The sequence below is a fragment of the Battus philenor genome, unplaced genomic scaffold, assembly GCF_028537555.1.
Source record: "Battus philenor isolate CCGP_79_NKW_IND1 unplaced genomic scaffold, ilBatPhil1.0.hap1 SCAF_11, whole genome shotgun sequence".
Taxonomy (NCBI): domain Eukaryota; kingdom Metazoa; phylum Arthropoda; class Insecta; order Lepidoptera; family Papilionidae; genus Battus; species Battus philenor.
This window is the reverse complement of record NW_027181673.1, coordinates 8,034,016-8,051,366: the sequence shown is the minus strand read 5'-3', so window position 1 is coordinate 8,051,366 and position 17,351 is coordinate 8,034,016. Positions and strand designations below refer to the sequence as shown.

At 32.0% G+C, this 17,351-nt stretch overlaps 1 protein-coding gene across 10 annotated transcripts; it reads right to left on the bottom strand.

Moving 5' to 3' along the window:
- Positions 1-3,117: 3,117 nt before the first annotated feature.
- Mf (myofilin) lies at positions 3,118-16,097 on the bottom strand. Of its 10 annotated transcripts, none has more exons than XM_068771598.1 (8): positions 15,984-16,097; positions 9,285-9,402; positions 8,594-8,830; positions 6,513-6,755; positions 5,342-5,506; positions 4,367-4,594; positions 4,084-4,186; positions 3,118-3,449 (listed from the first exon to the last, which is right to left on the bottom strand). In XM_068771598.1, the coding sequence occupies exons 2-7, from the start codon at positions 9,373-9,375 to the stop codon at positions 4,116-4,118; spliced, it is 1,035 nt and encodes a 344-aa protein (XP_068627699.1). In that variant the 5' UTR covers positions 9,376-9,402; positions 15,984-16,097; the 3' UTR covers positions 3,118-3,449; positions 4,084-4,115. The 10 variants fall into 10 exon arrangements, with proteins under 10 accessions (XP_068627699.1, XP_068627691.1, XP_068627707.1 ...); XM_068771590.1 differs by lacking the exon at positions 15,984-16,097 and adding an exon at positions 11,277-11,386; XM_068771606.1 differs by lacking the exon at positions 15,984-16,097 and adding an exon at positions 11,301-11,377.
- Between the last annotated feature and the right edge of the window lie 1,254 nt (positions 16,098-17,351).

Sequence of the window (17,351 nt, the reverse complement as noted above, 5' to 3'; positions counted from 1 at the left end):
CACTAAACTTTATCTAGATTTATCAGTTATACTTATTTTACTTTTAAACTTTGTAAAATATTTTTAAATTATAAATCTGTTAAATATTTTTAAATTATTCATTAAAAAAATTTCTTTAAGGAATGCTGTGTGACAAATCCAAATAACCACTTACATTGCGAAGCTTTATGAAAATCTAATATATCTAACATTTACGTGCTAGATTTAAATTTCGTCATTGTTATCATATTTTTTATATTATAAAATAGCAAACCCATTTGGTTTGTTGTCGGTATGATTGGTAAATGGCAAAGAAGGCAAAAAATTTTTCGTTCTTGATAATTTTTTCTACTGTTAAAATGTCTCTAAAAGAAAAATACTAAATTGACAATTTTTTCCTGTCTTTTTGTTCAGATTTGCTTAGTTCATAAGACATAATAGGAAGGTTCTGGTTATTCAATTCTCTTTTCCTAATTTAACGTTTAAGAATAAAGTCCGTATGTTTTCAAAATAAAATGTCAAAAACAATGTAATTTTTTAAGCAAGTAAAAGGTATAGACGACTGTAGAAGGCGTCAACCATTTTAAAGATATGTAGATGTTGTTTAAAATGTTATTTTTTAGACATACTTAAACTAATTTATATTATAGACATTTTGGTTTTCCTATAGTTTCTGAATTAATTTTATTAATAAATAATTAAAAACGATATAAACAATAATAAAATTATCAGTTATTATTTATATGCCATTATCTAAGAATTTACATGATGGCACCATCATGTAAATTCAAAAACCATAGTTTTTTTGTATAACATGCAATTTTCCACTCTAAATCTAGTTTGATAATTTTACAGCTTTTATAAATTTTTTTGCATTATATGGGTAGTTCGACTACTGTTTGTTGTAAGGAATGGAGTGCAGTGCAATTCTTGTAAATAGTCTATATCTATTATTATCTACTGCTTGTTGATTATGATAATAAAACTAATGTATATTAAGAATGCACGAACATTCCATAAACAAAACTATGATTTCGTTTAAATAATTTAGCATTGTTTTTGCACATATGATCTTATACAGTATAAAAAAGATGCTTCTATTTAACAATTTTGAATGATTAATATAACTTCTATCAGACAATGTCTTCAGTCTATACATGCTTGAAGAATGGAAAACATGTAAATAAAATAAGGTTTTATAATGGCAATTCTTTGGGATTTGTCAAACTAAATCTTTTTATTTCTCATTTGATCTGTAAATTGTCTAATAAATTATTTTAACTATTTATTTACTGTCTTAATCGGGGTTGGAAGTCCCCGTATTCGAAGGAACCCTAGCGACCCTACACGTAATCCCCGGGAGTCTTAAACGGGTAACAACGTTCTGATGAAACAGTCTGATCGTGTTCCGGCATGATCGTTCGGTGCAACCACTTTAAGAGAATAGGTCGGAACAGTAGCGGTTTTGGCAGACTAGCCACAGACGCAAAATGTTGATGACATTATCGAGTGACTAACTTGAGAGAACAAAGCATAGTTCCATTTTCGCCCTCTTACCTCTCCTAATTTAAAAGGTGAAACTAGCAAAGCGCAAAAAATCAGTTCGAAAGCGGTTGCACGTCCTCTCGCTTTAATTGCATTTTAGTAACATACGAGGCTTGCACTCGAATATTATTTCAGTACACCATCATCTTGAGATTGATAGACCCCATTTGCTCTTTCTTGCGGTGACGCAAATTAGATGTACGCAAGACGTGTTACGTCCGCACAGCAGTGATAAGGCGATAACCACGCTCATGGATTATCTTTGTGTGACGGCAGATGTCGCATAACAACGGTAATATTTTGCCTAACTTGTGCTACTAGGGGATTTTAATGCCAACCACCAGGAGTAATTTTTTCTACACTGACCATGCTGAAAGTGAAAGGCATAAACTAGGCTTAACAACTATCCTCACCCAGCTGGTCCATCAAGATACAACGTTGTATGATGTTGTCAAGCATACGGCTAATTGCTTAGATCTTCTGCTGAGAACGGCTCTAGACTCTTACTCAGTGTCAGTTTCTTCGCTATTAGGTAGCTCTAACCATTGTCTTGTGAAATATGTATTGACTTACTTCCCTCCTGATCCTTTTGTCGTAAAGGCAGTCAACGAGTAAGGCGTTATAAGCTAGCAGACTGGTATGGGATCCGATCGTTCTTTTCAAATAATCCCTGGTAGTCCAATTCTTTTTTTCCAGAGATCGTGTCGGATTTTCTGAGAGATCGATTGATACGAGTACTCATTAATGGCTGCTGGTCCAAGCAGAAGCCAATCAATGCCAGAAGTCAGTTCTTTCTCCAACCCTTTTCCTGCTACATATTGACAATCTGTTACAGTTACAGATGACAGCATGTTCACAGAGACATATCTGATGCAGGTGCCGGAGAAGTACCGAGAGGTCCTGGTTGATCGCGTCAACTTGTCTTTACAGGCAGTCTCTGATTGAGGTAAAACCAATCTAGTCAAGTTTTACGCCAGCAAGATCCAACTGTTCAAACTGTTAGGTTACACTAAGATCAAATGTCAATTTTGGGTAGTTTATTGAGCCCAAAATTAAATTAGCTAGGTATTCTGGGGAAGTTTCGGTAGTATTTTGCCAGGACAGCTTATAAGCCAGTATGTAGTACAAGCCCGGTCACATAAAGAATACTAATCAGCGTCGTTGTTTCCAGCTTACTATAGCCTGAGAGTTTTCAAGTCATGAATGAATACGTTTCTTCTAGGTAATATAGCATCATAGACTTCGTCGTCACTCAACATCAGGCTAGACAGAGGTCAAATGCTTTGTCTAAAGTCGATAAAAAAAGCTGTTATTCGAAATTAAAATATCGAATTCACGAAGTTCACCTACGTAGAACGTAATTTCAGTAATTAAATTCAACAAATAATCATTTTGGACACAAACCTCCAATGCGCGCGTAAATGGAAGACACTTGGTATGTTAATCCTAAAACTAAAGTAACAAAACTTTCATTACCTTTTTTGAGTTGTCATACGAGTATATGTAATCAAATACTTTTATGCCAATTTAAAACTTTAATTATTTCGTTAACATAATTGCTAAATGCTAGAATTTATAAATGAAAAACAGTACTTGCTTTAAGTTTTTTATTTTTTTTTAAATTATTGTATACATAAAAATAGAAGTAATAAATATTTTTTTTGTAACAAACATGTTTGTCTGTGGCAGTGACTATGTCACACAGTCTTTACGATATTTATAGAAGCAATTCACTTCCGTTCATATAATTATAATAATACGATTAACGGGTGCGAAGTGATACTTACATATTATATATCGTCATTTGACATTAAAATTGTGTTTGATAACATAGTCGAAGTAATAGTATTTTGAGAATATGTTGTAGACATTATACGTTACTTATTATAGATATACGCGATGGCGGGCTCTTCAGAAAGCGGCAGCTGAAAATAAATATTTCATTACTAATAATTGTTTTATTGTCAGAAATAGAAGTATATAGTTTTAAGGCAATTTTTTTCCGTTGTTTTTTATCATCATGCTTAACAGATATACCGTGAGTTTGTAAATAGAAATGTGTAATGAAATGAAATACAATTGATTCTCAATCTAAAATACACAATACAAAAAAGTAAGCACAATTTAAGATAAAAATTGTTATGCAAAAATATGAAAGAGCAGGACCTGCATTTACTATGCATCTACATTATCCATAAGATAAATTTACAGTAAAGAAACGAGCAATAGATTACAGGTGTCGTGCAAAAAATTTAAATGAGTACTTATATGTATAAAGTGAAAAAGATGTTTATTTTAAGAAAGTGGTATGATTAATTGGAAGACGCTACAAAAAAGAGATAATGACTATGTATCGAGGAAATTAGTTATATGTACATAGTTTGAATTTTTTATCTAGATGGAAAGGTTAAAATATGATATAATGTAAGTTTTATAACAATAAAAGAATTAGTCCTTACAGGCCAATTATTTTCGGTAGGATCATTCCATATTCAACACTATCTGGAAGGTAGTAAAGATTAACGAACAAAAATACTCTACTTTCTTTGACGCGTTTACCTACTGCAGAGTAGAGATCAGGTGTTCCTATCTTATAGGCTACGGATGAAAGGCATAGTCTCGCTTATATCACCGACTGTGAATGCATCTGCCACCATTAGATCTGTCGTGACCAGAGATATGTTATTAGAAACTTATTAAACTCCTCACTCGAAGAAATTGTTAGAGTTTGAACAGCATTTTAAAGTAGTCATATTTGGATTAAATAATAAATTAACAGGCCATTTTATACAGCTGAGACAACGACAGGTGTGTACCAGCATATTTACAGCGGCTCACTAACCTAAAGGCCTGATCGGATGCTTGTCCCAAAGGAAGGTGCGTTTGACTGGAGACAGGTAGGAGTCGCGGATGTACGAGGGGCTGCGATCCCATCTGGCGAGCGGCTTCAGCAACGGCCAGTCGTACCAGAAGGGGTCCCGAGTTATCGCCGAGATCGGCAGGGAGGGGCTCGGGTTGAAAATATCAGCCCACGGACGCCTCAAGCCGCCAGCGTTGTACAACGGAGCACCTACACGCCACAACAATTAGTGCCGGACCAACAGACACAAATACCACTGTATTTCGCCATCATCCACTTTGTGTTAACCGTAAAGCGTTCTGTTTAGAATCATCACTCAAACGGCCTTATATTGAAATATCACAACATGCAACTAAAGCTTTCTTTACTTAATAAGAACATAGAATAAATTAAGATTTAATCAAAAATGCTATCTTAAGTAACCCATCATTATAAGACCGTTCAACGTAAATCAAACTGGTTAGGATATTGATTATTGATATTAGTATAAATATTAATAGAAAAAGTCAAAATGTATATGGGTTTTAGTTTGGTATTATATTTACACTCTTTATTTGTATGCACATTAGTAACCACATTTAGTAGTTAAATTTGTTAGTCTTGGGTTCTAGACATACTTGATTATTTCAAGAACACATACACTCGTAGAAAACGAAATAAGTATAATCATTTGTATAGTGAATGAAAATGTCTTGATTTTTCATTCACTGCAGATATTTTTTTAAATATCATACAATTAGGACAGATAAATATAATATGGACTTGCACTAACCACAAAACACTGAAGGCTTACATGATTAATAACAATAGAACGCAGTACCGGTAACACTTAATTTTGGATTACGATCCGAAAACATATCAATTTTTTTTTTATAGAAATTGTATTTGAAAAGTATAAATATTCACGAAGAGGATCGCGACGAAGATACAGGGTGCATTGGGGTCTTTGGCCCTTACCATCGGCATCGAAAGCGACCTCACAATCTCGGGGTGGGCTTATTCTTGGTTTCACGGGTGTCGGAGACTTCCCACGAAGCCCACGATCAAAATTTGCCCATTTTTCAGCTTCAGCAAAAAACGGATCCTTTTTGAAAGCGTCTGATATCCTCGCCGGCCACGTTCCTTCACGGGAATTCTTAATCAATACCACTCCCTCATACACAGGGACTCAAAACAATGTTCATTAACCATAACACAGTAATCATAAATGGAAACCGGAACCAAATCACATAGGAGTGCAGTGTTCATGACGATGGACATACGTTTCAAATAATTATAACATAAATGTAGTTTTGCATATGTACAATGCAGGTCATGCATATTCTGATGACAGAACCTCATGATGAATGTTCGTGATATGTGCATCAACAATGAAAATTATAATGCATTCTTATAATCCTTAAAATAATGAAAGGTACTAAACTACTAAATCAAAACACGTGTCGGTCTTTTATATTTTAATAAAAAAAATATGAATCGGGTTAGTCAATGCAGTTTTAAAATTTTAATCTTCGATAAAATTACGAATTGCAAGATATTTATATGTATATAACAATAAATTTTGAACATAACAAGACAAACAGATGTCGATTAACAAAATAATGAATAGTTAAAATGAGCCAATTTTAGAAAAAACGATTTTAAATTTCATATTAAAAACAAATTACAACAATAATAACGAACATTTTAACGAAATTAACATGTAAATACAACTTTACTCTTATATTAATATATTATAAGTTTTCATATTATATTTACTTATATTTTGAGATAACAATTAAATAAGATGGTAACTCCCAGCAACCAGATTCAAATAGCATTGAAATAATCAGTGAATTAGATCCTAGTTGTTTGTACAATAATCTGAATCCATGTGATTAGCCATGGCCGGTATGTTCCGATTAAGTAATAAACATGCTTATCATTTTCTCACACAATTGGAATCACACAGCGTTTAGCTCATAACATGGACTAGCGAGAGCCGAGTTTTATACTTTAAAAACAACAAAACATTCGTCTCAGACACAAAGACGGACTATAAGTTTTCATGTCGTATATAAAGCACGAATCGCATTGCTTAACCTAACTTAAACTATAATGATCGTGCATATAGTTTAATAAAATTTACCTGTTCCCCAATGAGGTTTAGAGTCAGGTTCATATTCGATGCCTTTAAGGCTCTTGGGCGAGAGAGGATCGATAATGGGTGCGGTAAGGTCGGTGATAGGGTATGCCCGGTCCTTCAGATAAAGGCCATAACGAGAGGGGTACAGCCGGTCGATAGCAGCCAGTCTGTCTAGATGATCTTGCCACGCCTTGTGGGCGTCGAAGGGATCAACGCCACGTCGGATGCGCCTCGGCACGTGGTATACTAGTAAACCCAACAACACATATCATTTATGCACTAAACATATTTAATAAAAATATTCACAATGAAGATATAAAACATCCGTTGATCAGGATTTTAAATAAAGAATTTTAAAAAGGCAGAATCTTACAAAAGAATGTTACGTTCATTATTCTTTAACCAAAAAAAGCTAGAACACTTCAACTAACATTAATGGTAGAGAAGATTAAAGCATTCCACTAACAAGAAGGTCACTTATTGAAAAGCATGTAGTTAAATTTCAAATACATATTTATAAATATGGTTGGAAAAAAATAATCAAAAATATTGCAGAAATGTTTACATATAATTTATTGTTAGAAGTTGCATGGCGAAAGCTTTTAGTGATATTGTGAAAATTAAAATAAAAATGCATACATATATAAGATATAACTCACCTCTAGCACATTTCGAAGTCGACTCGTTAAATACCGGTTAACGCATTATAAGGTAAACGGTGTTACAAAGAATGAGGATTAAAAAGAAAAATGTGACCTCCTGACAAATGCTGGAAGATCAATCGATGAAGTCGATGGTATATATTTTACAAGTGTAAATGATGTTGATGAAGTGTAAGAGGTGATTCATATTTGGTACATGCGGTGATATATGACTAGACGCGATCAAAGCAAACATCTGTGCCAACACATCTATGCAGACATTTCAATGACAAACACAACATTGACGGCTATCAATATATGTAACAAGGATTTTTTTATGCGGTATATTACATCACGAAACACAACATATATGCTCTTACAAGTGAAAACTGATTGTGTATATCATTGTTTGATGGGCTTGTGAATCTTCTGTGTGATGTAATCGATTCATCGTTTTAATTTCTATCTCAATCTTCAAGCCTTTGACAGAATTCACAGCCATTCTATGTGCGTAAGCTTTATTAATTAAAAATGCAATACAACGTTACAGCAATACATATGCTACGTTAACAACGTTCGCGACAATAACTTAAGACGTTGCTAATGATTGTAAACGTACATCTTAAAAAATATACTTTCACTTTTGATTTTAAATCATTTGTAACAATATTAAGAAAGCGTTTATATTCTAAGATAGATTTTTCTGATATTTAAACTGCCCCGGAGACTTTTGAAGCTGAAACAATATAGTGCAAAGGCCAATGTTTATCTTTATTTTTTAACTTAAGTGTTTAAATATTTTGTATCTGTATGCTGTAAACATATTTTAAATGCGTAAATATGTTCTGTACTTTATAAATATGTAAATGTGATCTGCATTATTTTTTCAAAAATGTAAGTTTAACGTTTTTGGTACGCTTTTGCACAATAGTTATTGGCAAATTACATTATCGTGGCATTAGTTTTAAAAGTTTGTTAAACTAATATTACGGAGTTATTTAAATAAGAAAAATACCATTTAATTAATTTTACTTCACTTTTAGTCATGTCCTCTATTTTATTTGAGAAATCAAATAAATGAAAGAAGTACTCCGTCGAAGTGCTTCATAAAAAGTAAATTAACCAGTATAAAATAATTTATTTATTCATATTTCCTGTATACTTTGATTAGACAGGCATTGGTCCTCTGTTCTATTAAATTCCATGTCGACATAACACATCTGATTATAGTTGTGTGACTGATTATGAATAATAACATAATATTACGAAAATAATATTTCCTGAATAAGCAAAGAATTTATATTTTAGTGAGATTGACTAAATTACGTACTGCGTTATTGACAAGTAACACTTTGTGGCAGTGGATTGTAAATCGAAAATATTGATTTGATGCGTTAATGTAATGAAGAAAATATTTACATAATTGCATTGTATCGTACTAACCTGGCCTGTACCGTTCAAGAGAGCTCGGGTAGTTGTGGGCGTAGATTGGGCGCGGCGAATATCCGTACACTTCACGGTGGACCGGCAGATAACGGTATCCAGGGACGGTGATCCTTTCAGCGGCAGCGATTGGGTCGTCGTAGATAGATTTGGAGTAAGGGTAGGTGGAAAGAAGCTCGGGGAAAATGCTGCGACGGCTCGGCCTGTACCTCTCCTCGGCTCTGATGTCTTCTGACCCTGTTAGAACATTCAGAAGTCTTTAGGTGTTCTGTGATTATTTCTCAGCAATAAGTCGTACTGATCCGAGGTAGAAAAAATCTGTATTATATATTGTATGCTTTACGTGTATACTTTTGTATGCTTTTGTGTATATGTATACTCGTGTATATGAATACTTTTACAATATAATCAATACACACCTTGATCGTGTATAATACTTTGAGTTATAAAGTGTTGATGATGAATGTTTTGTGGTGTTGTCGATAATATCAATAAAAACAACTTTAAAGAAGGTCTTTTTTAAATTGCTATTATATTATATTTAGAATGAAAAGAATCTAAACAAAATAAAAACTTAGAAATATGAGTTTCTGTGATGTAGAGTTTAGATAATTTGTCATATTATTGCACACTGTGACTAAGAGTATATGACTACTTAATCAAGGAAATACCTGAAATAAATAATACATACCTTTTAGAGACCGCACGAAGGATTGCCAAAATCTGGCTTTCTTCGACGGCGTTTCATTTCTGCCAATCATTTCTAAATGACTTTTAAACATTTTGGCGGCTTATGTCGTGCTCGTGTTCTGCAATATAATACAATTGCTATTTACAACTATCATTAAGTATGGAATATATTTATAAATGTAATATTCAAATAACCTTGCAGTAAACGTTTTGACTTTAAATAGACGCACAGGTGAAATAATTGAGTACAATACCCAGTTCGATTCTCGTAAATATAGCAATGACGTATGCAGGGTTCGTACCGGGGCTGCAAATAGCTATCTCGACGCCTGGCCGCCGTGTCGGATGGCGGTAGAGTTGGACGATGGCCAACCTATTGCCGAGGAGAAACTCGAAAACGACCGTTTTTACGAATGCTTGATCACTTTTCTATTTTCGAATTCGTTTCGACCTTGTAGTGTAAAAACTAAGTTAGTGGCCTACACCTATTTTAATTATATACTAACAGTACGTTTAAAATATAACAGCGTTGTTTCCAGTTGCTTGGTGATTTTTTTATTACGTTTTTTTGTCCGCCTTCAGTAAACTATTATTCATTTTCACACCAGGAAACTTCAAGAGGATATTGGAATATCAATTGATATAAATTACATATTATAATCTATTTTAATAATATTTTTCATCAATGTAGTTCATTATCTAGTTTATTGCATTTGCTGTATGTTATTCTATTTCTGCTCGCTTTAAAATCCAAGCTCTACCTTGCTTAAAATTCTTCAAAGCATAACACACAATGAAACTGATAAAGAAGAGTCATATGAAGTGTGTTAATAAGAATTGGTTTTTTTATTAGTACTTCCTGACAGACCCATTTGAAGTAAAATATTATAACTCAATATTTTTGATTGTACTCTCTAACTTTCGAATAAATTCAAAATACGCTGAATGCTAGGCAGGTCTGAATGTTAATATTTATTTTTATATAACAATTGATTGGAAAAAAATAAAGTTTAACAGGTGTTTTTTAGACAAAAATATCTATATAATATTAAATTACGAACAATTGATTGGAAAAAAAGGTTGAAAGATGTTTCTTTCTTTAGACATAAACATCTATACAATATTTAATCTTTAAATATATTCAATCAGATGCTTATGTTTATCAACACTTCCTTTCGTTTCAACATGTGAAAGTTCGGTCAAGTTTAAAGGCCAATGTCAAAATAATATTTAATCACTTCATCGTCAATTCAATACAACATACATGTATATCTCTAAATATAAAAAAGTTTATTTAAAACGAAGTAATGAAAAGTATTCGATTATGAAACTGTTACAAAAATATAGAAGACGCGTCGATTTGGCGGGATCGCAAATTTGGCGCGGTATGAGTGCTCCTAAAATAGAGGTGCGTGGGATCGTATCGTATTCACGGCATTCCTCAATCTTGCGTATTGATGCCGACAGATGGCGCTTCGCAATTTTTTTTATCAGAACCGGCATCGACAAATAACATAACACTACAATTCAATTCGTAATACATATTGGCTGAATCGCTTCGAAAGTTTTCACAGAAATAATCTCATTCTTATGAGTTACATTAATGAACAATCGAAAAACTGCAAATTATAACTATGATTCTATTATACCAATAACCACAGTATTGTTTTATTAATGAAGCAAGTTTCATCTGTGTTATATATGTGTAGTATGAATATTCATAATGAATAATCATACTACAAAATATACGTTGAAAATTTCAAACATTATTCCACTAAAAAAATGACTAAAGGGCATTTTACATACCTAGACAGTGTTTTGTTTTAACATAATACCCCTAAAATTTATATCCATCGAGTTTATTCAGACTTACGAAAGATGTATACGATTGCGTAACAGTAAAGCGAGATGAAAACACTCCGATGACAAAACTCGCGAAACGGGGGTGGGGTAGAAGCACTCGCGTAAAATAATGGCGGATCACGGTTCTTACCGGTTAAAATAATGGTCGTATTACGTTTAGTGGTGTGTAGTCGTGGACGAGCCGACGTCGAGTGTCGGACCGGGGCGGGCGCGCACTGGCGTCGGCACGTTTTGCGCTTCTACGCACACCCGCCCCCGCCCGTGTCGCGCCGCCCGTGAAAACCCGCCCAACAAACATTCTATTACATTCGTCTTATTCCGCTGTCTCAATTTTTACAGTCCCAATATCATTGTCACTACAAAACTGTACAATATAAATAGTTTTTTTTTTTATAGATGTTGATTGGTTACAGGTGTTAAATAGTTGAATGAATAGCTCTTCAGACAAGAGACATCCTTAAAGCTTTTACACCTTTTTCCAATCATCTGTGTTTAAGTGATCACTCTGAATATATTACATTAATTTGCTATTCTATTATAATGCGATGGATAAATAACTTGTGGTTCTTATAATTACTTATTGTCCCCGCAGACTACTACAGTCTGTAGGGACAATAAGTAGTTTTTATATATAGCAATCCTAATTTTTAAAAAATACCTCTTCTTACTGTATTATCATAACGTTATTTATTGTTTAAGAAACCACTGATTTTTCGACAGGGTTAACCATACATTAATTGACAGCTAATGAGCATTACATTCACATCTTTAAAGCTTTTACTTCTATAACCAATTACCCTGTACATTTAACCAATTATTTTATAAAATTAATGTTTACGGTACATTTAATAACGCTAATATTATAAATAACATACTTTACTATAATTTCACAAGTATAATTATCCATCTCGAAAACATTTAAAGCGAAATTGTTAGGTTCGCAGACTTCGATCGAAATAGTACTTGCGTAAGTGATTAAACTCTCCCACCCATATTTAAGAAACCGTAGTCTGAGCTGAAATAATTCCAGCACACCTGGATTTATAAAGATAATAATGACTCAACCGTAGATTGAAATAAAATGCGATCTGAGAAATTTTCTAGAATTATTTAAATTCTTTAGATGATTGAATCGGTTCATGCAAAAAGTAAAATATATAAAAAAATAAATTCTAAAATTGTTTACCAGTTTTTATATCTTTTTCATTCTTTTGTTTTTTGACCTTCGTGTCCATTTACCTTTTCCAATATTTACTTTTTATCTTCTTTATGGTGTATAAATAGATTATTAACAAAAAAATATCAAATAAAGGGCTACTATTATTTTTCTAGACAAAACCAAAAAAGTACACTTGCTAAAGATTTTTTTTAATGAATGTCATTTCATATTTAAACTTCATTATGCGTTTTTAAAACTTTATGTTGGAATTATTAAATCACTACTTTAATACCATATATTCTATTAGTTATTTTTAAATAGATGTGTATGTTGATGAAGTTAGCTTCTAAATCCTGAGAAAGTTTCATTAAAAAATTAAATTTTGCTAAACGTCATAATAGGCAAAAGTGTATTAACAAAGAGGATTGGCGATATTTACGTATTGAAAATAGACATAATACTCCTCACAACAGAAACCTGAGGTTATCAAAAGTTTATTTGGATTCGAGGATTAAACCGATAAATTAATTGTTATAATTAACGATTTAAATTTTGATATATGGTTTGCATTGTACATATTAAACTAACATTACGTTTATTTGTGCAATCATATAGTAAATGAATAAACCATACGCATAATTGCATGTAGGCAACTGTAAATAGCTTTATATCAACACTTGCATAAGCATAAACCCGTTTCGTGGCCTGCGTTGCCTATTGTGAGTGTAATTTCATAAAATCAATATTTGATGTCTTTCAAGCGTTTATTTTTTACCTGTAAGAGCAATAGTTTGAAGTAATGTATTTTTTTAATGAACTTCCCTTCAACCCCTCTAGCGGTTGGAATTTCGTAAATCTTGTCTTAGCTGATCTTAGCAAAATGAATATTCCATTAAAATATTAACTTTCCAAGTGGAATTTTCAAGAAATCATGATAAGTGCGTACATAACTGGAAATTTCTTATGTATGTATAATATAAGCTAATATTTTTTGTTGTCTCGGATTAACTGTATAATGTCGTTGGCATTAATTTCCGCTGTTGTGAGCCGATAGAGCTCTGAAAGTGTAATACCTAGGTCCCTTCTCGCTAATTTCAAGCGAAGGCGTTCTTGAGAAATCAGCTTGGACCTTTATAATACTCGATAAACGAGATTGGGAGGTCGCCACGCTATTAAGTCCTTATATTACATCTAGGAAGTGAGTGGTCGCAGTAGCTCCTGTTATATATGGCCTACTTATTGTAAATACGCGTTGACATGTTCATGCTCGTGTGACAACCATGTAAATAAAAGAAATTGTGGACCAATGTACGATATATTTTTTTACTTGTATCTCTTGACAATTTTATTACAATACGTAATTTAGAAATACACTACACAATAGAGATCTGTGTTCAATGAAACTTTTTAAACTTTAGTTATACGTACGGTTGAAAACATGAAGAAATATCACTGAACATCACCACATATATATATGGAAGCATTTCATCAATTAATTAAAAATGTAACTTCTCAGCATTCAATGGATTCATTCTGCGAGTACCAGGTCTATCGCGTTGTGGGAATTAGGTTCTGGTACAATGTCCGAGGCTGACGATCCGCGTACAAGGTTTAAAAAAGTCTTTTCGAGAGTCTGGTCGATAAAGGCCAATGATGTAATTCATTCATCAGACCAGATTTCTCTCCCTACTTAATCCAAAATCATTTAGATGACGCACCAATGCTGCTATAGAAGCCCGTTCCAAAAATGAGGTGATGTTCGCTCTTGACAGGCCTAAATCCGACAGGCTGATACATTTAGAGATTTTACTGTCATACCTTTCGCCCCTTCTGTATAGAAATTCATTATGAATTTATTCCTAGTTATTTCTTTGACTAGGTTTTCATTTTTTTCTAAGAAAAATCTAAGTGTAATCAGTTAAAAAATTATATAAATATACAGCGAGTAATTTGAAAATCAAAATTTTCTCTAACAAAAGTGACATGTTTGAGTAAAGTTTATTTGTACAAAAGTCTTCAATTCTTCTCGAGATTTTTAAAATAAAATGTTTGTTATTGAAAAAATCTGGCTCGTTATCAAGGAATACCGAAGCTTTCACATACTTTGCGATCCTACTTAACGACATGAAAAAATTTCGCAGATATAATAACACAATTTTTAATTTACTGTTTATATAAGAACTTACAACGTTAATCTTCAGATAGTATATTTTATACTTCTACCCTTTATCCGTTCGATTATGAAAACAAAAATAGAAGAACAATAACAGGAAGACTGATTTTTTTTTTTACTTTTCTCGCCGTTGAAAAATAACTGATTAATGAAATTGATTGTAGCTTTAAGAGTGCATAAATATATATCTTAAATACCAATACATCTTAATCCGCTAATCATACAAACAACGGAAATACGTTATTAATTAATCATCTTTTGGCATCCATTACTATTAATATTTTATTTATTTTTCTTATACAGATCTCTTTTCCAGATGGTTAATACTATTTTTATTATTTACATTTGCGATTTGATTAAAAAAATAAATTAAAACGATTGAAAATTTTAAGGTATTTATAAAGCTACAATGGACGTCGCGTAGTTTTCTTGTATAGAGTTTCTTGATATCAACGTCGATTGCTATGTTTCCGACGCATTACTATTCAATTACTTTTTGTATAAAAGTATAATAGTTAATAGGACCACATTAAAATATAGTATGTGATGTTCGTCTATGACATGTATGACATATATAATTAGTCATTAAATAATTTTAATTGAATGATAGATAGTTTGTAGTATAATTATAATATTTTTATGTTTTACTATTTTTAATTTTTAAGTTTTTCTTTCAAAATCATCATCAATAAGGTTTATTTTATAAATTAAATGTTAATTGTATTTAGATAATAAATCATAATTGGTCGTCTGGAAAAGCATTCCTTTTGCAGAAGAACTTTTACCGTTTCTTCATACATTTTATAAACAATAAGTTTTAAAGAGTAACTTGAATGAAATAAACTCTTTTGTCGTGTTCAGTCATGGTTCCAAGATTATATGTATAATATACAATATATAGTCGGAAATATGTACATATTTTTCATTTTTCAAATTTGAAAAATTATTTAAAAAAACTACATAAATAATTATTGAACAATGACGTTGATTTTAATTTCCCATATTCTGAGTTCGTACTTTAAGGATATAAATATATATTTATGTAAAATACTTAACAATATACAAAGTCGGTTTTTTCTTGCCACGGTTGTCCGAAAACAGGCGACTTCCTATCAGTCTTAGTGGAATACTATGACAGACGCCTATGTACAGCAGTGGACTTCATAAATGATGATGATGAAGATGTTATTATTGAATTGGTTTGTAGTTGCTCTAATTTAAAATAAGCTGTTGTACCATTTACATGGACAATAAATACTGAAAAAATTTGTTTATTAAAATGAATATATCTTAAAGATCTTTAAGAACAAAGACAGGATAAATATCTTGTCTCTGTTCTTAAAGATCCTGTTTAGAATAGTGAAACATAAAATATATAATAGATTGAACGATAGAATATGAGCTTGTGCCGAAAAATCGTAGAATACAATATCTGAAGCTATATATTTAAATGTTTTTACGAACAATAAAGCATATTAAAATATTTTAATAAATTAAATACTTAGAGAAATTATTTTTCGGTGATAATAAGTTTAATATTATGTAATTTTGAAATAAAGAATATATTTACGCGCGACACTTGCACTCGGTGTGCGCGGTCGTCTTTACACTGCTACGGATTTGCGTAGCGCTCGTTACGAGACTCCGGACACGCACTTGACCGCTTTTTCTTTTTAGGTTATGCGTAGTGCTCACAATGCGACTTCTCACGAGTTATTTAATATTTTCAATGATTTATCATAAATAAGTTTGTTAATATGTATATGTTTTAATCAACTTAATAGCAAGTGACATCATTAAACAAAAACTTATTATAGTGTATTTTAGTGATAATAAATCTTAAAAGGCAATTAATTACTCTACAGCTGCATTAACCACAGGTCAAAGTTAGGTGAACACAGAATAGACTGGTTTTTGATCATGTTAGTTGTAAGTAGGACTTACATTACCGAACTAAAATCTGAATACCGGTATTTGGTATTTGAAATATCGCGATACCGGTATTAAAACCAGTATTATTAATAAAAAAAAATTACTAGTGATATTTTCACTTACCACAGTTGTTATACTGACTTGTTAACAAATAATTTTTGAAATCCAATAAATACTGTTCTGTAATAAGTAGATATTATTTATTTTATTATATGGAGAGAAGGAGTAGATAGATACAGAAAAACGTGCAAGTAAAAAATAGTACAAAATAAATTGTATGTTACATTTTACATACAATAGGCTCGTGTGGCATTGTGTAATTAAAGAAGCAAAAAAATATAATGAAATTGAAAATATTTATGAAATAATATTGACTTGCGTTTTGTATGTATAATAATACCGGTATTTTTACCCAAATATCGGTTTTTAATAACGGACAAAAATCATCCGGGATCCCGGTATTCGGGATCCGGGAATCCCGGTATTATAAGCCCTAGTTGTGAGCTCTTCCCAGATCAGGGCGCGTTTGGAACCCTCGTAACTTAAAGTTGAAGGATGACATTAACAAACAGCTTAATCTGATTCTAGTTTCTTTTGAATTTGGCTCTCCTGGCACTTTTCTCAAGATGAATGAATAATTAAATACATATACTATGCATTACGTTGCATATCTCTCTTTTTACTATTCATACTACTTCAGTATATACTCTCTTGTTCTGCTATGTCTTTCAATCGACATCGAGGAATAAGTAACTTGCATAGCGTTACGTTACCGTGAAGTAAGCTATACTTTCTGGTATGTTTTTAACTAAATTATATTTCTATTAAATGTATTTCATCTTATTCTATTAAATATATATAAATATACATTAATTAATGCTTTTTCATTTAGTAAAATACTTTATTACTATAATACACTATTCCACAGATCAGTTTTAAAT